The sequence below is a fragment of the Talpa occidentalis genome, unplaced genomic scaffold (assembly GCF_014898055.3).
Source record: "Talpa occidentalis isolate TD23 unplaced genomic scaffold, MPIMG_talOcc4v2.1 talOcc4.2, whole genome shotgun sequence".
Lineage (NCBI taxonomy): Eukaryota > Metazoa > Chordata > Mammalia > Eulipotyphla > Talpidae > Talpa > Talpa occidentalis.
Genome location: NW_023602073.1, coordinates 44202016 through 44228417, shown reverse-complemented (window position 1 = coordinate 44228417; position 26402 = coordinate 44202016). Strand labels below are relative to the sequence as shown.

The 26402-nt window shown below is 46.4% G+C and overlaps 1 protein-coding gene across 1 annotated transcript; it reads left to right on the top strand.

The window, feature by feature from the left end:
• The first annotated feature begins 28 nt into the window (after nucleotides 1-28).
• On the top strand, nucleotides 29-15326 carry LOC119251297 (HLA class I histocompatibility antigen, alpha chain G-like). The gene is made up of 9 exons (XM_037518651.1): nucleotides 29-262; nucleotides 10875-10902; nucleotides 11123-11392; nucleotides 11618-11893; nucleotides 12492-12764; nucleotides 12883-13002; nucleotides 13549-13596; nucleotides 14288-14431; nucleotides 14771-15326. Exons 1-8 carry the CDS (start codon nucleotides 29-31, stop codon nucleotides 14392-14394), a joined length of 1356 nt encoding a protein of 451 aa, XP_037374548.1. The 3' UTR covers nucleotides 14395-14431; nucleotides 14771-15326.
• The last annotated feature ends 11076 nt before the right edge of the window (nucleotides 15327-26402 follow it).

Sequence of the window (26402 nt, the reverse complement as noted above, 5' to 3'; positions counted from 1 at the left end):
CATGTGCTGCTTTCACTGCCGCTTGACAATGCAGATCTTTGTGAAGACCTTGACAGGCAAGACCCTCACCCTTGATGTGGAACCCAGTGACACTATCGAGAATCTGAAGGCCAAGATCCAGGACAAGGAAGTCCTTGCCTCTGACCAGCAGAAGCTGATCTGTGCCTGGAAGCAGCTGGAATATGGGTGCACCCTGTCTGACTACAATATCCAGGGGTCCACTCTTCATTTTGTCCTGCACTTGAAGGGAGTTTACTTAAATGTACCTTCCATTTTAAGCTTTGAAAAGCTTTTTTAAGCTGTGGGGTCTCTGCACAGAATCTAGGAGCCAGTTGTTTTTATTTTCTTTACATCATTTTTCATTTTTGTACAATGTGTGCATTTTTATCTTGGTTATAGTCCCTGTGAAATTCCCCTGAACTATTGCCGTGGTTCTTTGTGCTCTTGTTTTGATCCTAATCCCTTCTCCCCACCCTGCAGATTGTCGCTGGCTCATATTTGCCTGTTGATTTTGAATTTTACTTTATTATTATTTTTTTCCCTTATTTGGAAGCTCTTCATTCCTCCTGTAAGTACCAGTTGTTGTGACTTGGAAACTAGGTTCTTTCCTGAGTACATAGGACACCCTAGGAAGGTAATTTGAGTACCTGTCACTTATCACTAGACCTCATGCCCCTATTCACAGATCCCTGTTCTGCCCCTGGGAGCCCAGGGAGCCCGGGGAGGGCCTGGCTGAGCAGGAGAAAGGGCAGCTCTGGTCTCCTGTGCTCAGCCCTGTGGCCACACGGGGGCGCTGCCGCGCTGCTCCGGATTCTGGTGGAGCTGCCAGGACCGGGCGGGGGCTGAGGTGGGCAGAGTTGGGGGTGCTGGAGGGCGGCGTCCTGGGGGTGACATGGTCTGTGAGGAGTCAGAGAAGCAGGGCTCAGAGGGGAGGAGACTCCGGAGTCTGCCCCGTGTGTTTCTCTCCAGTACCCGTTTCTCCAGTTTTTTATAGCAATACCTGGGAAAACTGAAAAGTAGACATTTTTTTCCTTCTACAACCTATTTATTGAAGCCTTTTTTTAAAGTTACATTAAAAATACTATTGCAGAGAATTTGCAAAGGTGTTGTAGCGTTCCTTTATATCCCACACTGTTTTCCCACATAGTTAACATCTACATGGCTACTGTGCATCTGTGCAGCCAATGAAGCAATACTGACTGGCGTTTACTGAACTCCATGCTCTCTTTGGAGTTCATTACTGTTACTTTTTTATGTCCCAGGATCTCAGTAAGTTCCAGCCATGTCTCCTTTAGGCGCCTCTAGCTCAGGCAGTTTCTCGGACTTTCCATTATTTTGGTAACTGACACTGGGGAGACCGCTCAGGAATAATGCCGCTGAATTTGAGTTTTTTCACTGGGGCTGTGATTTGGGGAAAGAAGGTGACAGAGGTGAAGTGCTCTTCTCCAGTCAGCATGTCACATGCTCTGCACTTCTTCCATTTCTTTTTTTTTTTTTTCCCATGTCTTTGGAAGGAAGTCACTGTGGGCAGCTCACACGCAATGGTTGTTCTGCTATAAACATTTAGATGCATGTATGGTTTTTGTGCAAATACATGTTTTCAGATGGGTAAATAGCTGGGGCAGTGCTCACTGGACTGTCTGGTGGGTGTGTGTTTGGCTTTAAAAGAAGCTTTCAAACCTCTTCCCTAGTGACAGTGCCACTTTGTGTCTTGCCGCAAGGAATGAGGGTTCCTGTTGCTCCTGGTCAGGACTTGTTTCTATGAGGTTTTTTGATATTTGCCTGCTAGTAAGTGTGTGATGACGTATCGTTGTTTGTATTTGTCTTTCCCTAAACTCTTGACTCCTGTCACCTAGACATGGGCTCCTCCTTGGGCCTGGAGATTTGAAGCCCTGCCCTTCCCTTACATTCCTTCACCCCTTTTACATCCCAGCAGTCCCCTATCCAAGGAATGAGTTGTTTGGGGTGCTGATCCCACTGACTCCGTTGAGAGCCTTCTCCAATAAACTCTTCTGTGCAAAGACATTTCTCGTGGCTTAGAGTTTGGCTTTGTCCACTCCAGGGAAAGGCCTGGTTGTGTCATTTACAATGTGGTCACTTTGCTCTACATCCAGAGACTCTGGGATTTGCTGACCATGTCAGATCTCTGATCCTCACACTGGGTGCAGGAGAGGCTGGGGTGGACCCCTCACTCTCTAGCCTCCTCTCCCCACTCCCCTCACCTCCCAGCCTTGTCATCTCCCCCAGTGTCTGAATTTCCTGATGTCTCAGTACAGTGGGGAGCAGGTCAGGAGACTTACCCCTGACCCCACAGCTCCTCAGCGGGACTTGCTTCCTAAAGTCTGTCCCTCCCCCCTCCCCCCACTTCCTGCAGCCTCTGGGCTTCTCCAGCAGAGCCAGAGCTGTGCAGAGAGTGATTCTAGAACACTTCCTCCCAGTGACACAGGACTCACTGCTGTAAATCCCAGCATTCCCCTCGTTCAGGTCTGAGTTCTAATTTCACGTACAGGAAAGTCTTCCCTGTAGATAGCATTTTATACCACACTTGGCTCCCTCATCTCCCCTGCCTTGTTGGTTCTCTAAATCACTCTTTTCTGTTTGACCCTGATCACTGACAGCTGCTTTCTTGTTTACTGTCAGGTGTTCAATCAGTATGTAAACTCTGAGAGGGGAGGGATTTTACTTCCTTTGTTGAAATGTCCCAAATTGCCTAGACAGTGCCTGGCACACAGCAGGTGTGGCATAAGTATGCTAATGAGTGAGTAAGTGTCTGGAGCAGAACCCCTTAATGCTGAGTGTGGCTGGGGCAGGAAGTGAGGCAGTTCTCTGGTATGGGATGGAGTTGGGGGTGACTTGGTGCTTAGCAGGGAGGGAGCAACCCACTAGCTCACTCCAGATGAGGAGCCAAGCAGAAAGCCCCCAGCAACCCCTCAGCATGGGGCACGCAGCCATACCTGCTTGGGGTCAGAGCACCTGCTGCCTCTGCATATCTGCACTGGAGGGTGCCCCAGCCAGGTGGTGGGATTGAAGGCACTGAAGTCCTGGTCCCAGACTTATGTCCAGAATCCACTGATGATGCCCAGCTAAAGGTATGACTCAGCTACAGTATATGGGGCCCTGGGCATCTTCTGTGCCCTTGAACCCTATGGTCAAGCTCCTGATACTGCCCAGGGCTGAGGTCTGTGAGCTGAGATGGACTCAGATAGGGCTGTGAGGTCCCAACACAGGGAGGGGCTCTGGCATCCTATGTCAGGGCTCAGGGCTGCCCCCTCCAGGCACACAGACCTTGTGCTCCCACTCTCTGGGCTCCTTGATTCTCCCTGTCACCCCAGCATAAGGGGAGCCAGCTTTCGAAGGGGGGAATCTACTAAATTACTTCTTTTCCCTTTGTTCCATGTGGTACAATTTGAAATATACCACAGCTCTAGGCATGGAGAATCTCTTAAGCATTATTTACCATCAATATAGAGCTAAACTCTTTGTAATTATCATTCAAATTATAGCAGAGACTCTCCCAGCCCCAGCCAGAACCCCTGGGCCCCTCCCCACACAAACCATCCTTCCTGGTTCCTCCCCTTCTACTTCTTTTGGCCTCCATCCCTTAAGGGTCCAATTTTCCACCCTCTCCTCACTCCTTCTGGAGCCTCCTTCTTCCAAGCCCATTCTAGGAGTGGAGAGTTAAGAGTTGATTTCCTGGAGGAGGAGCCTTCAACTCTGAAGTCAGCAGCTGGAACAAGTGACAGGGACTCTGAGTCAAGGTCTCATCCCAGGAGACTGAGGAGACCTGCTATTTTGTGGGGCCCACCCTGGTCCTGGGAACCAGCTGTTATGGCCTGGGGATCTTCTCCCTGAACCAGAGATGATTATTGATGGAGAGGGACCATCTGTTTCTGTGTATAATTTACAAAATAATTTGGACCTAGAACGTGAGCGGAATAGGGGATCCCCCTTATGCACACTTATTCCTGCTAAGAGCCCTGGGAGAAACTGAGGAAACCACAGGGTTCTGGCCCGTCTTCAGAGGGGGCGCAGCGGTGCGTTTCTAGTCTGCGCAGCCAGAGCACGCGCACGAGTGCGTGTGTGTGACTGACTCAGGCTGAGAGGGTGAGCTGGGTGACCATCACTAGGTAAAGTGGGTGAAGATGTCCTGTGAGCAGCCCTGGCACCAGGCTGGGGTGGGGGGAGTGGAGGAGAGGAGAGGAGGCTCTGGAGCTGCCTGTGTCTGAGGCGCCATCTTCTCTCCCCGCAGCCCCTTGATGACCACACTCTGGAGACTGCAAAACAAATTTTCTCTTCCACTCCCTGTTTTTTTTCCTGAAAGCTATGTTTTAATCTTTTTTTTTTACATTGAAGTAGCACTGATTTACAGTAACATTGATTTACAATTCATTTAAGGGAAATAGGTTCACATCTCTTCAGAGGTAGTGACCACACCACCCTCTCTACCACAGCACCCAGAGTCCTTCACCAGAGTCCATTGTGTCCCCTCCACACCAAAGAGTGGAATTGCTGAATTATATGCTCTATCATTTTTATGTTTTGAGAAACCTCAACATTATTTTCCTGGAACTGTATTTCTGAGGGCTATTTTTTTTTTTTTAATTATGTTAGAATAGTTTGTAATTTGTAGAAAACTTGTAAAAGTCATAGTTTCTGTCATTCCCATACTCATATCTCCTGTTGTTAACATGTTATCACTGTTTTATTGGTACAGCCAAGGAAAGCATATTGATGTTATTAATAAATTCCATGCTTTGTTTGGGTGTCATTAGTTTATTTTTCTGTTCCAGGCTCCCTCATGATACCACACTAAGTCCTAATCATGTCTCCTAAGGCTGCTCTGGCTGAGTCAGTCTTTCAGAAATTATTTGTTTTTGATGGTCTTCACATTTAGGGGAGTGCTGCTCAGGTGTATTGTAGAAGGGCCCTCAATTTGAGGTTGCTTGACTGGGCAATGGGTTTGGGGAGGAAGATCAGAGATGAAATGCCACTCTCAACAACACAGTAAGGGAGAATAAAACACATTTGTCCTTAACTGATGATGTTTAATCCCCCACCTGGCTAGGGTTGTGTCTCCCATTTTCTTCTTGTGATTATCATTCTTTCCTATCCCTTTCTGGTCTCTTTTTTAAAAAAGATTTATTTATGCATACAAGAACTGGGATACAGGCCAGAGGTGTGGGGGGTGAGAAGATTCGCCAGAGACAGAGTGGGGAACAGAACAGGCAGAAATACACTGAAATACACTGCTGAGGGGAGCAGCGGGTGAGGCAGGAGAGGTCTGCTGCGCCATGTGGGTAGCTCCCTGGCCAGGGATCAATCTCATGCTACAGTGGCTGTGGATAGCTTCATAGGCTGTGTCTTAACCCCTTGTGCGACCAGGGAGGCCCCCTTTCTGGTATTTAGAAGGAAGCCACTGTGTGCAGACCATAGTTAAGGATGTTGTACTATAAACATAATGTGCAGGTTTTGTGTAAACAAAAGTTTTCAAGTGAGTTGTGTAAATACCTAGGAGAAGGATCAGCAGGTTTTAGGGTGTGTGTTTTACTATATAGGAAACTGATACGAATGCTGGCCTCAGTTTCCCTCAGCCAATAAAAGGAAACAGTTTGAGGAGAGGGAAAGTAGTTTAATTTGTTGACAAGCTGAGGAGGGCAGCACACTCTCATCTGAAAGTCCAACATCTACTCTTTGGCAGAGGGTAGAGGTATTTATACAAAGGGGGACAAAAAAGGGGAGATAGGAAGGGTTACCATGTCCTTTTGATGCAGGCATCTAGAGATTTTGATTTCAGGTGGGCTCCAACTTGCTTTTTAACACCTGGTGTTTAACTTCCTTAGATGTTTAACCTCCTTATTATCCTATTAGGGGTGTCTTTCCTTTTCCTTAGAATGCAAGAAGACAAACTTGTTAAATGCAACAGATAGGAATGCTTATCTGGTGGGGCAGGAAGAGAGACCTGTCTTGTTTCATTGCATCAAAACTGACAAATACCTTCCAGTAGCTGTGCTATTTTGTATTCCTGCCAACCCCCTGACTGGGGTCTCTAGTGCAGTCATGCACAGGGCAGGTTCCCTATGGATTCAGGCAGACAGATAAACAGTACCCTAGCCCTCAGTGGATTTTACAAGCTTTAATGCTCTTCCAGGGAACCAAGTACACAGGCTCATCAGGAAGGCAAGATGGCATGCAAGGAAGCAGGCAAGGGCCTGGCCGTGGGGGGCTGCAAGGCAGACAGGCAACCAAGGCTCCCAGCTCCCTCAGGAATCCTTATACTCTTTCTCTGGCTTCCCTCTGGCATTCTCAATCTCTTGCAGTTTGTGGTCTTGCGTGTCCTGTAGTCACCTGGGTGCTCTTGCTGCTGAGTGGGCTTCCTCCTATTTACTTCTAGCCCAGCTTCTAGGCTCAGGTGTGCACATTTATTCATGCGCACAGCTATACTTTTGGGGCACAGGTGTCCACAATCAGGCATGAGTGCCCTTCACCCACATTCCCAAGCATCCCTTGCTTAGGCCATAGGTGGTAGCAACAGAGGTAGCATCATAAAAAAGCTTTATTAACTCATTTACCCTACAGGGTCTCTGTTGCTCCTCATCCTGGTCAGCACCTGGTACACAGTGTCCCCCCTTATCTGAGGTTTCACTTTCCAAGGTTTCAGTTTTCCACAATCGACCTGGATTGAAAACTTTTATGTATGATGAGATATTTAGAGAGAGAGAATACTCACATAACTTTTATATAATACATTACTATAATTGTCTTGTTTTTTAAAAAATAGATAAATGTACATAATATAAAAGTCCAATACTTGTATAAAGCTTGTTATGAAGACAGAGGTCCCCAATCTTCCATGTTCCCCATTTCTTAAATCTGAGATATAAGGTGTTTTACATCTCTTAGCTGATTCTCTAGTTGCTACTTTCTTGCTTCCAATACCATCCCACTAGGACTCTTCTTGTGTTTTATGTCTCATGTTTAGTAAAGACACAGGGCAGCAAGGGGCACTAAAACTGTCCAAGGACGTTGCCCAAATAGTTTACCAGTCACTCTCTAAAATTGCAAGACTACACAGGTTCAGAGTATCAATGTGTTTTATTTAAAACAAAGAGTTACTGAGGGAAAAAAAAAAGACCATCTACCTCACCTGGAGTATCCAGTGTTCTATTTTTTTTTATTAAATTTTTTTTATATAGGCATGTTTTTATTTATTTATTTATTTATTTATTTGTAGGAGAGGTCTGCGCGCCATGTGGGGCCCTCCTCTGGTGGCCGGGGAGCAGCCAGGGATCGGCCGGGGATCGAACCGGTGCCGCAGAGGCCGCGGGCAGCTTCGCAACCGAGCGCTCAACCGCTGCGCCACCAGGGAGGCCCCTTATCCAGTGTTTTAAAGTCCTAAACACAGATGTTCCCAAGATGGCATCTTGCTGTCACTGAGGGCCTGGAGCACATGGTAGCCAGACTATAGGCCGGGATCCAACTCACGAAGATAGCAGAAGATACAGCTGAATCCCGAACACTCAATCCTGGGGGCTGCTTCTGCTGTCAGTTATATTTCTTTATCAGACTCCATGCTTTGTTTGCGTTTTCCCTAGATGTATCCATCCTCATCAGCACCCCCCTCCCAGGGGTCACCACCTGTAAGTCTTTGGCTTCATCCCCCTGTTACAAACTGACTCCATTTCACACAACCTTGTTCTCCCAGCATAATAACATTATAATGTTGATTAGCTCAGTGCACAGTGTTTGCATTTTGGGGGAACATCTTATAATTTAATTTCTATGACAAAACTGTCCTATCATTTAAACAAAACTGATAATTCTCATGTGTGAGGAAGAAAGGGCAGTGTGGAGAAGCCAGGATCTCAGGAGTAACAGATTTCACCAGAGACAACATGGAAAGTAGAAAAGGTGGATTTATTGAATTACTGCAGGGAAACAGGGGCGGGGATGAGAAATTGTTCCTCAAGCCACTGAAAGAAAAATTTGGCTCTTGGATTGAAAGAATTAACATTATCAAAATGGCCATCCTACAGAAGCAATTAACAAATTAAATGCTATTCCAATGAGAATTTCAATGACATTCTTAAAAGAAATCAAACAAATATTAATGAAATTCATGTGGAATCACAAAAATCCTTGAATAGTCAAAGCTCTCCTGACCAAAAAGGAGAATGGAGATATTACACTCTCAGACTTCAAATTATACTACAAAACCATAATAATTAAAACTGTATGGTACTGGAACAAAAACAGACACACAGATCACTGGAATTGAATAGAAAACCCAGAAATAAACCCACATATTTATGGACAGCTAATCTTCGACAAAGGTACAAAGAATATGCAATGGAACAAGAACAGTTTGTTCAGCAAATGGTGCTGGGGAAACTGGACTGTTGCATGCAAAAAAAAAAAAAAATGAAGCTAGACTACTACCTCACAGCATGCACAAAAATCAACTCAAAGAGGATAAAAGACTTGGAGTAAGAGCTGAAACCATAAAATACATAGAAGAAAATATAGGCAAAACACTGAATAACTGCATCACAGTAACATCTTTAAAGACACACCCCCCCAAAGCAAAGAGAGTGAAGGAAAAGATGAACAGCTGGGAGTACCTCAAATTAAAAAGCTTCTGTACAACAAAAGAGACATAAACCAAACAAAGAGACACGCTACTGAATGGGAAAAAATTTTTGCACACAATACTACTGATAAAGGACTGATCACAAAGATCTACAAAGAACTCAAGACTCAACAAAAACAAAGGAATCAATCCAGTCAAAAAATGGGCAGAAGAGCTAAAGAGACATTTCTCCAAAGGTAAGCAAATGGCCAACAGGTGTGTGAAAAAAATCACTTGTAGGGAAATGCAAATCAAAAGCACAATGAGATACACCTCACACCAGCAAGAATGGCACATATTAAATAAACAGGAAACAACAAATTTTGGAAAGGATGTGGAAAAAAGGAACTTTCCAACACTGCTGGTGGGTATGCAAATTGGTCCAACCACTATGGAAAGCTATGTAGAGGTTCCTCAAATTACTAAAAATGGAGCTTCCATATACCGCACAATTCTACTCCCAAGAATCTACCCAAAAAGCACAAAAACATTAATTCAAAAGGGCACCTGCTCATCTATGTTTATTGCAGCACTATTTACAATTGGTAAGATATGGAAACAACTCTAACGCCCAAAAATAGATGACTGGATCAAGAATATGTGGTGTGGAATGGAATATTATTCAGCAATCAAAAAGATTTACTGATGCTGCTCCCAGCAACATGGATGGAGCTGGAAGGGATTATGCTCATTGACATAAGCCAGAAAGAAAAGGAATAATATTGGATGGTTTCACTTATAGGAGGAATGTAGGGGAACCGAATAAGGGATCAGGAAAAAAATAATTATAATAAATTAAAAAACAAAATTAACAGGCAACTATTAATCAGAGACACTGCAGGGGAGGGGAGAGAGAGGGATCAAAACAGGAGAGGCAAGAACACAAGGGACTATGGTGATGGTGCACTCGTGAACTGGTGGTGGGAATTTTATAGGGACTACACTGGAGAGGAGAAAGAATGCATTGTACCAAAAAAGAGAATGATTTAAAATATATATAATAATAATAGTAATACTGGTCAGAGAACGACATAGTAGAAAGTTTGGGAACCAACAATAACTCAGCAATTTCACTGCTTGGTAATTACCAAGGGGGGGGGGTGGAGAAATGGCATTCCTACATATTTCTGTAAGGGTATATATTTTTTCATTGACCAACCTAAAAAGCAGACTAAATGCCTAAAAAACAGACTAAATGCAGAAGGAACTATGACAATCCAACTTCTAAGGAGACAGAAGACAGTTGCAAAAATAGAAAACCTAAAAGATCTACTCTTCTCATTAACCTGATTATTTCCAGAAAGTTGTTTTTCTTTAAACACTGGGTTAATATGCAAATGATTATTAAAAATATACTAAATGAGGGCCTCCCCGGTGGCGCAGCGGTTGAGTGCTGGGTTGCTAAGCTGCCAGCAGCCTCTGCAGCGTCGGTTCGATCCCCGGCTGCCAGGGGAGGGTCCCACATGGCGCGCAGACCTCTCCTGCCGCCCGCTGCTCCCCTCAGCAGTGTACTTCGGTCCTTCTGCCTGTTCTGCTCCCTGCTCTGGCTCTGGTGAATTCTCTCACCCTCCAGCGCTTCTGACTGTACCCAGTGCTTGAATAAATAAACAAACAAACAAACAAATAAATAAATGAATAAATAAATCTAAGAAAAATCCTAAATGAAATCAAAACATCTTTAAAATGGTTTTATTCTTTGTGTGGTATAGATTGTAGGTATAACAGCAAAATATTATACTTGGGGGTCCTTGGTAATTTGTAAGTCTGAGCAGAGATGCTGAAAGGAAAATGTTTGCGCATCACTGACTCGGGCCCTGCGCCTGGACTCCAGGGACAAGGAGACAAAGTTCCAGCGGCTGAGAGGAGGGGTCGGAGCAAAGCCCCACGTCAGTGCTGAGGCGCTCAGGTCTCTGTCTGCGGGGAGCTGTCTGGGCCCAGAAAGTTACAGATCGGGATTTCCCTTCTCCCAAGTTTCGCTTCCCTTTCTCACAACCTGCGGCGAGTCCTCCCGCCTGGATACAAGTGACTCGCCCCGGTTCCCACTCCCTATTGCCCGGCGGGTTTGCAGAGCAGCCAATCAGCAGCCCCGCGGCTCCAGGCCGAAGCTGCCGGGAATCCGCCTCTCAGTTGGTGATGCGGTTCCCGAGCTTCTGGCTGCTGCTCTTCTGGGCCCCGACCTGGACGGAGACCTGGCGTGGTGAGTGCCGGCTTGGCGGGGAAAAGGCCTCTATGAGGCGGGAGGAGCTAGCGGAGCCCTGGCTGCAGCGCTAGACCAGGTAAAGGGGCCCTTCCCGTCACCCGCCCGGATGCGCCCCCACCCCCAACCTCGGCCTCTGCCTGTCCCGGCCCCTTTCTGCCCCCCCCCCAGCCCCCGCCTGCTCTGGCCCCCTGACTCCCGCCCTTCTCGTCCCGCCGCCCCTTAACCCTCTCGGGAGCCCCCTCGCCCCCCCCCTCCCGCCCCGTGTCCCCAGCCCGGGTCTCCCCTCCCGCCCCCAGGCTCCCACTCCCTGAGGTGTTTCTCCACCGCGATGTCCCGGCCCGGCCGCGGGGAGCCCCGCTTCATCTCGGTGGGGTACGTGGACGACACGCAGTTCGCGCGGTTCGACAGCGACTCCCCGGGCCGGAGGATGGAGCCGCGGGCGCCCTGGGCGGAGCGTGAGGGCCCGGAGTACTGGGCGCGGGAGACGGGGACCGCGAAGGACAAGGCGCAGACCTTCCGAGTGAACCTGAGTGTCCTGCGCGGCTGCTACAACCAGAGCGAGGCCGGTGAGCGGGGCGGGCCCCGGCGCGACCCCCATCCCCACGGAAGGGCGGGTAACCCCAGATTCCAGGTCCGAGTGACACCCCGAGGCTGGCGGGCCCGCCCCGCCCCTCCACCGGGAAGAGCCCGCGGGACTTTCACCCGCGAGGTTTCACCATTTTAGGGTTATTGGGGCTGGAAGTCTGGGTGCTGATGGGGTGACCGCGGGGCTGACTTGGGGCGGGGTTCAGGGTCTCACACCCTCCAGGAGATGTACGGCTGCGACGTGGGGCCCGACGGGCGCTTTCTCCGCGGGTACTGGCAGTTCGCCTACGACGGCACCGAGTACATCGCCCTGAGCAAGGACCTGCGCTCCTGGACCTTGGCCGACACTGCGGCTCATACAGATCTGTGCGAGTTGAAGGCACTGAGTCAGGTGGACCACTTCAGGCACTACCTGGAGGGGGAGTGCGTGGAGTCACTGAACAGATACCTGGAGAACGGGCATGAGAGGCTACAGCGCTCAGGTAAGAGGGGCCTCACAAGGCCTCAGTGGTCTTTGATTTCCCTCAGGCTTCACTCCCCGGGGAGGAAATGGAATGATGGTCAGAACACCGACTTCTCTCTTGTCTGAGAAGCTGAGTCCTCCTGGCTTTCCTGTTCTGTACCAGTGAGACTCACCCACAGGGCCCTACTTTTTCTGAAGGACATTAAGGAATCCAGCTCTCCTGAGATGCAAGGGATGGACCATTACTGAAATCACCCTTCACAGCACCTTGAACAGGCAGTGATCTTGGGAAGCATCCATTTGTCTCTTTATGTCTTGTTTTTGGTCTGACAATATTTTTAACTTCCAACTCTTCCTTTTCTGAGTCCCCAGGTCAGGAACCTACGTCTGTGTTCTCTTCCTTAGAGACCTGCATCTTCCTTACCCTATGCTCTCACCCATATTCTAGTACTTTCTAAGGAATAGGAGATGATCCCAGATTCCTCAGACCAGGCTGGCTTATTGGTTTTGGGCTTCATCTTCCAAACCCATTGCCATGCCCATTTTGAGGATGGTCAATGAGGCAGCTTCAGTGTCCTTGAAGGAAAACACAAAGTGAATTTTCTGACCCTTCTCAGATCCCCCAAAGACACATGTGACCCTCCACTCCACCTCTGAGCATGAGGTCACTCTGAAGAGCTGGGCCCTGGACTTCTACCCTGCAAACATCAACATGACCTGGCAGCGAGATGGGGAGGACCTGACGGACATAAAACTGGTGGAGACCAGGCCTGGGGGAGATGGAACCTTCCAGAAGTGGGCGGCTGTGAATGTTTCTTCTGGAGAGGAGCAGAGATACAAGTGCAATGTGCAGCATGAGGGGCTGCTGGAGCCCCGAGTCCTGAGATGGGGTAAGGAGGGGGACAGGGCCCAGAGGCTCTGCTCATGGGTACCAGGAGCTCTTTTGAGACCTTCAGAGGGTCAGACTGAATTCTGGGGCTCAGGGCCTCACCTACCCTTCCCTTCCAGTGCCCCCTCCTCAGTCCTCCATCCTCACCGCGGGCATCATTGCTGGTCGGGTTCTCCTTGGAGCTGTGCTCACTGGAGCTGTGGTGGCTGCAGCTGTGATCTGGAGGAAGAAGCGCTCAGGTAGGGCAGGGAGTGGGGGATCTTGTCCACTGGGGGCTTTCATGTCCCAGGGAGAACTTGCCTTAATGGGAAGTACCACACACACACTGTGTTGCCTAGTCTGGAGCTCATTGCTAACATTCACTCTTTTGTAAAGCATTTATGAAAAGGAATCGCCAGTCGTTCACCTTGATAAATCTGGTGATGAGCCCCTGATTCCCTGCTGAGGACAGACTCCAGGAAGCAGTTGATTCAGTTCCCCCTTTTTCTCCTTTCTTCATGTTTTTGCCCTGACTTTCAGTTCTAGAAACTTCCCTGTGGCCCAGATTAGCGGATTCCTTTAGGACTTCATAGGCTGACTCCTCCCTGGTTTCACATACTGTCTCTTCCCACAGGTGGAAAAGGAGAAAGCTACACTCAATCTGTGGATAAGTGTGGATCAGGGGTTGGATTCCTGAGGCCCTGGGAACAGTGTAGATGGAGCCCGTGGGGAAGTCACCCTCATCAGTTCCTCCTGTGGTCTCATCTCATGTGGCTCTGACCAGGTTCTGTTTTGTTCTCCCCCAGGCAGCAACAGTGCCCATGGCTCTGCGGTGTTTCTCATATCTCCTAAAGGTGAGACCCTTGAGGCCTGTGGTCGGAGGGGCTGGAACAGTTATGGGGATACTTTATGTAAAACATTTTGAGGATGCAGTGGACTATTGAGAGTGTTGACACTACATGATACCCGATTTCATTCCTGGTTATTTTCCTTTACAATATGAGACAGCTGCCTGAGTGATGCAGGATTTCTTCTCATCTTCACTTTGTGACTGCAAGATCCACTAGTTTGATCTTTTTGCAAACAGCATATGAATGATTTTTTGTTTTTATTAGGTAGTGGTGAGGAGTGTAGTCTTCCTCTGCACACCAGGCCCCTCCACACATTGACCTGTGTCTCTCCCTGATGACTTTCTTGCTCCAGCAGAGACGGGGCTGACCCATCCCTGCCTGTATTTTGTGTTTTCCTGAGGAATAATGTCTACTTCCTTCTTGAAAATGATAATCCAGATATGAAATTATTTTTCTTACCTTGTCATGTGGGATTGATGGGTAAATAAGAAAGATACCTAAAATTTGAGAATAAATAAAGAGGAGCCCTGAGAACCAGCCAGAACTGCAGGTTTACTGTGCTCAGTCCGTGCATATGGGGGCGGGAGAGGAGGAGGCTGTGAGGAGCCGAGCGGGACGGGGCCTGTGTCCAGTTGGTGCTCAGTGCATCGTGGTCACTCCTCACGGGTCATCTCTCTTTGTCCTTGTCCTTCAGTAGCACCTGTCCCAGCAGGACCTGAGATCACAGAGACTCAGACATCACCTGGACCTGTCTTGTCTCCAGGATGGGAGTGGAGGCTACAAGTGGCCGGGTCAGCCTAGGCTCAGGCCAGAGTTTGGTGCTCAGTCCTCATACTCTGTATGTTAATATTTTACATCTTTGGTTTTTATTGTTTTATTCCCATTCATTTTCATGTTTAGACACCAGGCCTCATGTCCTCTGGGTGTCCCTGTCTCTGACAGCAGCAGGAGGCACCTGTCATTGCCCCAGCAAGGCCCAGAGCAGTTGCTGCACACAGGACTCTGATGTTAGAGATTGATCCAGTTTTTGTCCTCATTTTAGGACTGTGTTCTGGATGATTATTTCCATCTTTTCCACATCTTTTTTAAATAACCAAATTGTGGTACTAGTAGAGAGGAGGATTAGATAATTTTTCATCTTAAATAACATCCTGTTGTATTTCTGTTTTCTCTACAGCTTCTTGCTGTTGCCTTACCCTTAAGTAACTCTACCCAGAGTGCGGACAGGGAGAACGGCTGCTTCCTAGTGTGGTCATCGTGGGCCTAACGTGACCTTTGAGAAAAAGTTTGATGACTTCATCCCACACATGGCTACTTAGAAGATGGTGACCCCTGTCTAACCACTCTCCTCTCTACCCTGAACTGGGGGGGAAGCCAGGAAGACAGAGGGAGGACCCAGCAGCCAGAGGTGAGCAGCAACCATTCCAGAGAGAGCCCTTTGGCCCGCACAGGCCTGCTAGAAACTGGCATCTCCCGCACACCCATGGATCTATGCCCACCCCATCCCAAACTGCAAGTGAAGCCAAGAAGGCAGAGGAAGGGCCCAGCAGCCAAAGATGAAGATGTACACACAGGGAAGAGACCAGCAGCCTACAAAGATGTGGTGACCTCCAAGGCCAGACCATCACAACAGCACATCCAGAGCATCACTGTCCTTGGGAGGCGTGGTGGGACAGCACCAGACCCAGCCCGACTACCAGACCTGGAGGAGGAGTACTATTCCATTTTGTGTGGGAGGGGGATGGGTGGGTGGGTGGGTGTGTATGTGTGTGAGATATGTAGAGAGATGTGGTATATACCACATTTAAAAAAAATATTTATTTATGCATGCAAGAACTAGGGTACAGGCCAGAGGTGTGGGGGGTGAGAGGATTCACCAGAGACAGAGCGGGGAACAGAACAGGCAAATTGACTGAAATACACTGCTGAGGAGAACAGCGGGTGAGTCAGGAGTGGTCTGCTGCGCCATATGGGTATCTCCCTGGCGAGGGATTGAACTCGTGCTACGAATAGCTTCATAGGTTGCATATTAATCCCTTGCGCCCCCAGGGACACCCTATGCCACATTTTGTTAATCCATTCATCTGTCCTCCACGACATGGGTTATTTCATACTTTGGCTGTTATAAATAGTACTGCAGTGAAAATAGAGGGCTATCTTGATTTGAGTAAGTGTATTCATATTCTTCAGGTAAATACCCAGGAGTGGAATTACTGGATCATACTGTAATTCTATTTTATTTTTTCAAGAACCCGCCATATTTTTTTCCAAAATGGCAGCACTAATTACATTCCAACCAATATTGCACAAGGGTTCTTTATCCCCTGATCCTCACAAAATTTATTTTTTGACTTTTGATCATAGCCATTCTTACTGGTATGAGCGGAAATCTAATTGATTTTTTTAAATGTTGAACCATCCTTGTGTTGCTGGGATCAATCCCGCTCAGTCATGAGGTGTGATCCTTTTAAATGTATATTTGAATTTAGTTTGCTAAGGTCTTATTGAGGATGTTTGTGTCTACATTCATCAGGGATATTGGTCTGTAGCTTTGTTTTTTTGTGATGTTCTCTGATTTTGGTATCGTGGAAATGTTGGCCTCATGAGATGTATTTGGCAGCATTCCCTCTTCCTCTATTTTTTTGAAGAGTTGAAAAGGACAGGTATTAATTAGTTCATCTTTGAAGATTTGGTAGAACTCACTAGTGAAAATGTCTGTCCTGGACTTTGTTTTTTGGGAAAATTTTGATTAGTTTTCTGTCACCTCATGGTAGGGGGCAGCATCATTGGGAGTGGTGTGGGACTGAGGAAAGACAACTCTCAAAGTCCATGTAGAAAGAGCAAGAGAGAAACCTAGAGGGGCTTGCACCTCTGGAGATGCAGCAGCAGATTTTCCAGGCCAGTCTCACATTTATTAGTTATCAGATTCAGGGAAGGAGGCAAGTACTTGGAGAAATATGTGTGGTCGGGATGTGTATTGGGGATGCATAATTGTCTGGCACAAGCTAGGGAGGAATGAACAGGGGCTATTGACTGGGGGGCTGCGTTGCTGCTGCTGATCAAAACATCCTAGCTCTAGTTCCTGTTTACATTTAACTTCTGTTAAAGTGGTCTAGCTGGTGATGCTAATCTGGCCATAATGTCTGCCTGTTGTTTTCAGCAGATATCCTCATACCTCACTTTTGTCAGGCCCCCCTGCCTGAATCTACATTTTAGCTTGACCAGCAGAAACTCTGGGTGCCAAGACTACATTCTGAGAACAAGGTGGGCTGGGAAATCCACTTCTCCCCCTTTTGGTTATTCAAGCTCAAGCTCTGGGTAGGAATCTGGTGGAGACAGATAATGGCTGATATTGGGAGAGTTGCAGGAAGGTCAGCATAAAGAGTTCTCTGAAACAGGTACAGAGCTTTTACAACTTACGTCCTTTGGAGTTTATGGTGACATGGGACAGCATTGTTAAAAAAAGATTTGCTGGGGTTTCAGGTGATGCCATCATTTTTACGGTAATCTTAGCCATGTTTGATAGTCTTTTTAATTTGCTCCAGGTTGGTCTGGAGGACTCCATAGTCGGTGGTAAGGGATCTTCTTTTGACTCATCTCATGTTGGGTACCTGGAGCTCGTAGCTAGAGCTCTGGAATAGGATTGGTCCTCTTTTGATGTCAGCTCATGATAGGAGCATACTTTTGGTGGTACCCAAAGAGGACCTGTAGGTGATAAAACAGAAACATACCCTCTCCCCCATGTTAAAAGTTTACAGCTCCCAGCCAAGTTGGTCCTTGCAATGGGTGGCAATACAAAACCAAGGGCCTAGGGCCTGATTCTGCTGGGATAAAATGTCATTCGTTCTACTGCAGTGAGATAAGAATTACAATTTAAAGATTTAAGGTAAATAATGCTTTGTATATTTGTTCCTGAGGGGGCAAGTTACTCTCCAGATTCCCCCTTTTGTGTTTCAAAAGTTTGTGTTTTAAGGATTTTTGTTTGTTTGTTTTTGAGTAACTGTCCTCAGCTTTTTATAATTGACTGGCTTAACAATTGTCTTCTATACTTTCTGCAGAAGGCAGGTGATCATATATTTCCTGCTTCTATGACCAGAGTCTTGTAGTTGTGAACTCTATGGGGGTCAGTGTTAGGGTCCTACCAGAACATATGACGGTTTAAAAAGTCCTAGGTATTTTTAGAACACTCTTTATTAGTTTATACTGATGTTGAAAAGCTGTAACAATTTATATGACAGTATTTTCTGTGAGATATCAGTACACCCAGATTGACCAAATTTGTTTTCCACAAGGGAAATACTTTTATTGGCTGTCTTAGAAGTCCTTTTAAGACAAAGACTGTAATATTTTAGAATTTTTGATAATCATAGGATTAATAAACTTACAGATGTTTATAAGATAGTTATTTAGATGACAAGGATTTTTAGGAATAGATTTATTTTTATGACACGTCTCAGCAGTACTGCTAGGATAAGAATTTTCTCAGGTGACCCTGTAACAGGGTGGTCCCCAGGAAAGGGGGAGGTTCCCTGCCCCACCCAAGGGAGGGTGGAGCTGAGCAGGAAGAGAAGAGGAAGCTGCAGAAGAGACTGAGGAAGGAAGGAGCAGGATGGAGCCGGGAGACCTGGAGGAGGCGCAGGGAGCCTAGAGACATTTGAAGAAACTGCGCTTGTCTTTTGGTCGTGGACTGGGGTGAGACCCATGGGGAGGTGACAATGGAAGCTTTTATCTGGATGTTGATTTTGCTCTTTTTCTTTCGGGCTTGTCTGGTTGTTTCTGACCCTTTTCTGTGGGTCCCCACTGGAAGATACTTTAGACTTATGGCAGGCTTTGGGGCCTTACTCTGGGCCGATCCCATATGGATGGACTTTTACCCACGAGGGGACCGGTAACTTTGGGTGCTTCATTTAAAAACTAGACTCTTTGCCTTACCTGTACTGTTTCCTAGTTTTGTTAAAGTTCCTTCCCATTAAAGTCTCCTATGTTTTGTGTTGATGCGGCTAATGGCAAAACCCATTTAAAATAGGCAGGTTTGCGGGGTTTGGGCTGCCCCTCTCCCTGTCCTATAACAACCCAAGGGTGAAAGAGCACCTAAACAGTCTTTCATTTGTTACAGGAAGCTAGTGAAAGTGGTTTTAGAATACCTTAATTTAAAAAAAAATTTTTTTTGCAAAAAGGACTGAAGTTTGGTGTTATATAGATAGCAAAAAGGTAAACCTAAATATTTAGTAATTTTTCATTTAAATGATTTTAGATATTTAACAAAATTTTATTTTTAAACTTAGCAAAACTTTAGTTTTAAAAGAGATTTTGGTCACCATGTAAATAATGATAAAAGGTGTTAGGAAAGGGAGGAGGCCAAGAGTATCAGAATGAAGTGGGCTTTATTGAAAGTCCCTGAGGGACGACTCCCTGCAGGCTCAGAGTGCCCCTGGAAATGCGGAGAGTGGGGCTTTATAGGGTTAGGCAATTCCTGGAATTTTTGGTGTATGTGAGGGGTCTCTTCTGCCGGGGGCGGTCTGCTGGGGTTGTTGATGCCAGGGCAGTTCTGCTGGAATTGTTTACTGTTGTTAGCTTGATCTCAGATTCTGTTTATCTCCAGTTCCCTGGTGCAAGGTTGTACGAGTTTTAGGGTTTTACTTGGGCCGGTGTGTGTTCTCTTCATTCCAGACTGTGAAAGGGGGTAAGAAAAAAAAGGTGGGGAACGATGTTATCATATCTAGCTACTTCCTGCTGAGAAGGGGTGGAGTCAGGACCCCAGAGTCCAGGATGGAACACTGTTGTGGCTGGGGGATCAGTTGGTGATGGAGGAGGAGGAGGGCCTTATCGAAGAAGCAGATTTCTAGGAAAGGATTGCAAGGAGAACAGCTAAAGGCCCCAGGAGGATGGAAAATCAGGGTGTTTGAGGAGGCTTACTAGACCCCATCAGGAAGATCCTGGTTGCCGGAGTTTTGCGAAAATGGGAAGTTTTCTAACACTCCGGAGGCTACTGAAATTTAAAGCAGAGATACTTGTGGTCTGTGGTGTAGGTCTGTTCCCAGGATGGGTTGCCCCCTGTTGGGCCCAGAGGGAGGATGGGCTGGACTGGATGGTGGTGCCAGCATCAAAAGTGAGGACAACTGTAGGGAGTGAGTCATCCACTGAGTTTGGTTGAGGAGGTGTCTCCTGCCTCCTTGTGCTGTCACCTGGAATTCACACCCTGGGGAGTGGGAGGGTTCACAAGAAAAGTAAAAGGCAAAGGAGTAGAATTGGATCTGGGTGGGGTTGAAATTGCAGAAGGTTCCTTGGAGCCAGAGGTCTCTGAGCCGTTGCAGGGTTTGGGAGGGATCCAAGAGCAGGGGCAAGGAGGGCGGAAACTATGAGCAAGTAAACAAGAGTAAAATTTACCAGTGAGGGAGGCCATGGGCCAAAAGAATTGGAGCAAGGCAGAGTAAGTGGCCCTTTACCAAGAAGGTGATCTTTTTGTCTGTTCCTTTTAGGGTCACCCGAGTCTTGTCTATAGAGATAGTAAATGGGGGAGCCTGTGTCACCTCTGGGCTTCTTCCTAGGAGGTCTTCATAGGTCCTGTGGATTGGGCTAGCCCCTCCTCTCTGGAGGGTGGAACAGTCTGTAAGTGGGCCAGGTTTGGGTGGAGAGCCGAATAGGCCATCTGGACCTTAAACTGGTTTAATCCCAGTTTTGAGAGGTTGTGGAGGAGGCATCCCAGAGGGCAGCCAGTGGGGGACGGATATGGTGGTGGATGAGGTGTTGCCCATATGGGGGGTGAAACAGAGATGGAAGGGGAGACTGCAGGGGCCTTCCAGGCTGGAAGGGAGAAGGGACAGGAGGGGACAAAGGAAGAAGAGGAGGAGGAGCGGGGATAGTGCCTCGGAGTCAGCAGTCTGGTTGTGGTCAGGGCATGGGGATTTTACCTTAAATGCTGGCTTGTGGTAGATGTGGTCGAGATGGTGGGATATTGTTTTCCGTCTGATGGCTGGAAAGGACAGATCTAGAAAAGGAAGATTGAGGAGTAGTAGATTCGAGGCTTGTCAGGAGGTCCAATATAGGACTAGGACAAGTCCTTTCTCCGCTCACGTGGCATTGAGGTCCATACTCCCTGTTGGGAGGAGGTCTTGGGGTCACTTATCTGCTGCTGTTAGGACTTCGTGAGTTCCGAGGTTTCCTGGAGCCTCCCAGATGAAAGGAGGGAAATGGAGCCAGGGAAGAAGGAGAAAGGAAAGAGCAGAGGCCTGGAGGACCAGGCTAGTGTACAGGCCGGGGCCTAACTCTGAGCCCTCATCCCAGGTTTCATCACCAGAGTGTTAGAAAAGGGAGGAGCCAAGAGTATGAGACTGAAGCAGGCTTCACTGAAAGTCCCTGAGGGACGACTCCCTGCAGGCTAAGAGTTGCCCCCGGAAATGTGGAGAGTGGGGTTTTATAGGGTTCGGCACTGTTGAAATGTTTTATTTTTTAAGATTTATTTATTTATGCATACGAGAACTGAGATACAGGCCAGAGTAGTGGTGGGGCATGAGAAGATTCCCCAGAAACAGAGCCGGGAACAGAACAGGCAGACTGACTGAAACACACTGCTGAGGGGAGCAGCGGGCAAGTCAGGATAGGTCTGCTGAGCCATGTAGGTAGCTCCCTGGCCAGGGATCAAACTCATGCTGCAGAGGCTGTGGATAGCTTCACAGTTCTGAGACTTAACCCCTTGCACCACCAGGGAGGCCCCAACTGCCAGAATTTTTGGTGTATGTGAGGGGGTCTCTTCTGCCAAGGGGGTCTGCTGGAGTTGTTGATGCCAGGGCAAGTCTGCTGGAATTGTTTACTGTTGTGAGCTTTATCTCAGATTCCGCTTATCTCAGGTTGCCTGGTACCTGGTTGTGCCCTTTTATAAGGGGCCTGTTTGTGTTCTCTTCAAATGAACAAATTTAAGGTGGAGACACAAGCTATAGCTTCAGTTCTTTTCTTAGGACTGAAATTTTAAACTAATCGCAGAGTTGCAGAGTTGTAAACGTAATAATCACATACACCAGTTGTGTGTGTATGTGTGTTTTTTTTAGGGAAACACTGGATAGATTTGATAAAAGCAAGAAAAACCAGAAAGACTTAATATCATATACTTGCGAGAGACTAGTATGGCCGAGCAGCTCATCCTTGTGGCTTTGAGTTTTTTGGTTAGGACAAGGGAGGAGGAAAGAAGTTAATTAGGGCATTTACCTGGGCAACAAGAATATTTATTTTTATTTCCAAAGGGAAAAAACAAGTGAATTAGTCTTCCTGGAAAGGAATAAGTTTCTTTTTAGCTCTTCTGACCATTTTTTTGCCTGGTTATTTACTTTGTTTTTGTTGTGTCTCACCAGCTCTTTGTAGATTCTTGTGATCAGTCCCTTATCATTTCCCTTATCCTTAGTATTGTGTGCAAAAGTTTTCTCCCAGTGGGCAATGTTTATTGCAGCACTATTTACAATAGGTAAGCTATGGAAACAACCCAAATGCCCAAAAATAGATGACTGGATCAAGAAGATGTGGTATATATATATATACACACAGTGAAATATTACTCAGCAATCAAAAGAAGATAAGCTCATGCAATTTGCAGCAACATGGTTGGAGCTGAAGGGATCATGCTCAGTGAAATAAGCCAGAAAGAAAAAGAAAAATACCGGATGGTCTCACTTAGCAGGAATGTAGAGGATCCAAATAATTGATCTTGGAGAAAAAACTAATTATAATAAAGTAAAACTTGAAATCAGCAGTGTACTTAGTCTGCTTGTTCTGTTCCCTGCTCTGTCTCTGGTGAATCCTCTCACCCTCCCGCACATCTGGCCTGAACCCTGGTTCTTGTATAAATACATAAAATCAAAAAATAGAAAAGCAAGGGTGGGAAGAGCACAAGGGACCATGGTGATAGTTCAGGGGTGAATGGGTGGTGGGAATTTTACGGGGAGTATACCCAAGATGAAATGCATACATTGTACAAAAATGAAAAATGATGTAAAAATATATAAAATAATTTTTTTAAAAGTCTGGGGAATATAACCAAAATGAAAATGCATACATTATGCAAAAATGAAAAATGATGTAAGAATTATATAAAATAATTTATATAAAAAGAAAGAAAACAGTGGCAAAAAAATTTATGAAAAAATGAGAACATTTTTAAATACTATTTTGTGATATTTTAAAGTATTGTTAAATGCTAATATGTGACAATAGCATTGTGTTCATATACTTTAATGTGTTCTTACAAATAAATACTGAATAATTGTGTATTAAAAAAAAAGTCAGTCTGCCTGTTCTGTTCTCTGCTCTGTCTCTAGTGAATCCTCTCACCCTCCCATGCATCTGGCTTGTACCCCAGTTCTTGTATAAATAAATAAAATCTTAAAAAAAAAAAAAAAAGCAAGGGTGGGAGAACACAAGGGACCATGGTGATAGTTCAGGGGTGAATGGGTGGTGGGAATTTTATGGGGACTATACCCAACATGAAAATGTATAACATGTACAAAAATGAAAAATGATGTAAAAAAATATAAAATAATTTTATAAAAAGGCTTTCCCTTAGGACAGCCCAGGACGTTTTGAGACTTCAAGAAAAGGAAACATGCCCAAGGCTCAGGGCATTTCCAGGCAACGTCTACCAGGACTGTGACAGGTCCTCTGCTCGGAGAAGGGACCATCAGTCAAGAGGTCTAGTCTCAGATTCCTTGTGGAGTTTCCACTAAAGCTGATCTTAAAAACATAGCTATAGGGCCTCCCCTGGTGGCCCAGGCAGTTGAGCGCCAAGCTGTGAAGCTGTTGGCAGCCTCTGCAGCGCTGGTTCAATCCCAGCCAGCCGGGTCCCACATGGCGCAGCAGAGCTCTCCTGTCGTGCCTGCTGCTCCCCTTAGCAGTGTATTTCATCAGTCTGCCTGTTCTGTTCCCTGCTCTGTCTCTGGTGAATCTTCTCATCCTCCTGAGCATCTGGCCTGTACCTGGGTTCTTGTATAAATGAATAAATAAATCTTTAAAAAAAATTCATAGCTATAATTTTGCTCATGTTGTGTTTATGCAAAACAACTAGCCATGTTTAGTATAACTAAACTTAACCTGTCAATTGGATTTTTTCCACAACCATTTAGTAAAACTGAAGTGAGGATAGAGAAAACTCATGTTTCAGTAACAACAATTTCTAGTTCTCTTCAACCTACAGATAGGACTAGCACTTTTTATATTTAACTATTTTCTCTAGTTTTGTTTCTAACAGATTAGTCTCCTATAGACTTCCCTTTATATAACTGGTCCTTCTGAAAACTCAGAATTGTCCTCATCCTGGAGCTCGAGAAGGGTCCAATATCGTCTTTCCTGATACCCGCTCTGCCTCAGAATTGGAGGATATAAAACCTTGGATTCATCATACTTGTGGGAAGTTCTTCAGTTTGAACTCCTGCAAGAGGACCAGACACCCTACCCCTTTGACTCTGTGTATGCCTCCTTCTGAAACCAGCAACAATAGGTAGCTCAGGGACGATGTTAGGGAGACCATATCCCAGGCCCTTTTACGTAGGGCCAGCTCTACATCCCACTCCAGCAGGAAGCAGCTACAGAAGAAAGATCGACTCCCTTCAACTCCCCAAAAGATTGTGGGCTGGATATGGTTGAGGGGGAGGGGATGATGGAGGAAAGGAGATACAAGGTTAAGAACCTAACTCACACAAGGAGGTAGGGGTAGAGAGGATTAGCCTAAGCCATTAACCCAGTTATAGAAACCAAGACCCTGAGGCATCAATGTCCAGATCAGGAGGCGCAACACCCAGAAACTATGAGACTGCCATAGGGAGTGTCAGGGGCACAGAGCTTCCACCCACAAAGATGAGACCCTCCCTGAAGATGATAAAACCTAACGCTGCCCCCACAAAGGAGCACCAGTCTTTCTTGCCCACTTGTGACTATGCCGGTGCATCTTTTCACCAACTCTCTCCCTCCACAGGGCAGCAGCCTCCTGCCTGCCCATGACCTGTACCATGCTGGGACTTCTTTTACTGACCTCCCTCAGCGGAGGCCGCTCTCCTCAAGGCTGCCCGCCTGCAACCAGGCAGGCCTCTCTCAGCAAACCTGTCCCTTTTGGGGCAGCTCTTTCTGCCCGCTTGTGTCTATGCAAGTGTCCTTTATTCTTCTCTCCCTTTCCCTAATAAGCCTGCTCTTAAAATATAATTAACGTCTCTGTCGCATGGGGAAACTCACTGTGATTGGGGGAAAGGATGTCTTGAGCAAACTCCATAGAGGCTTTGTGGACTCCACCCCCACGACACTGGGAACTACAAATCCCATGATCACCAAAGGGAAGGTTGGAGGAACTGAGGGCGGAATTAAGGAACTATGCTTTCAGTGTGGGTATTTAACTGGCCATGTGGCCGGGGGTGTCTGGCTTGGCCACCAGGCATGGTAGGTTTTTGCCAACTTGGCGGGTCATTGGGATTCCAGGTCAGTGGAATGGGTAGGACGCATTTACGAACTTACCTCCCTCTTTTTCTCCCTGAGTTATTCATTTCCCATTCCCCCTTCCCTAATAAATAAACCTTTTATCAACCTTTTGTGTGTGTCTGCAGTTTACCATTAATAAGTCCCCTTTAAGCACGCAGGTGAGGACCCACAGTCAGGCAACCCCATTTTATACTGGGGTTTGCCCTGTAACAACTGTGTGCCGCTGAAAGGGGAGCTCTGGTGAAACCTTTCCCGGAGTAAACCCAAGGACCCTGCACTCCAAACCCACTGACTCCAAAAATGACATCAGTACTGTTTGGATAAACTTTTAGTTCCATGTAGTCATATTATACCCATCTTCTATAATTTTCACAGTTCCTTTTGTAAATGAGCTATCATTTTTAGAAGTACTTTCTGTAAATTCCTTAAAAATAGCAAATGGCAAACTCTAGTGTTGGGGTGACCATTTGTTGCCTTGCGGCGTGGCAGCCTTGAGAGTGGCATAGGATGGAGAAAGGACAACTCAAAGTCCAAATAGAGACCTAGAGGGGCTTGTACCTCTGGAGATGCAGCAGCCTATTTTCTGGCCCAGTCTCTCATTTATTGGGGATCAGATTCAGGGAAGGTGGGCAAATATGTGGAGGAATGTGCTTGGTGGGGATGTCTATTAGGGATGCATAATTTCTGGCACAAGCTAGGGGGGGAGTGAAAAGGGGTTATTTCCTGGGGGGCTCTATTGTTTGCTGCTTAGCAAAACATCCTATCTCCAGTCCCTGTTTACACTTATCTTCCTGTCAAGGTGGTCTAGCTGGTGATGCTAATCTGGCCATAATGTCTGCCTGCTGTTTTCAGCAGATATCCTCATACCAACACTTTTGTCCTGGTGAGAGGGCCCCTCCCCCCAGCATTTTAGTTTGACCAGCAAAAATTCTGGGCACCAAGACTATAACCTGAGAATATGAGGGGCTGGGGAATCCACATAGAGCAATGTCCTTGCTTATAATTACTCTGTTCAGGATTTCTATTTCTTCCTGATTCAGTCTCAGAAGGTTGTATACTTCTAAGGATTTGTCCACTTTTAGGTTATTCTGGGTTATTCAATTCATTGACATATAAATGTTTAGTATGATCCTCTGTATTCCTGAAATGTCTGTTGTAACTTCTCTTTCATTCTGATTCTATCAGAGTGTTTCTTCTTTTTTTTTTTCCCCTGTAAGTCAGAAAGATGTTTGCATACATTATTTTTCCAGGAACAAGCTTTCCTTTATTCTACTGTCTTTGGTTTCATTTTCTCTTTCAAGTTTTGTTAGGTATAAGGTTAGAGTATTTATTTGCACTCTTTCTTGATTCTTGGTGTGGGC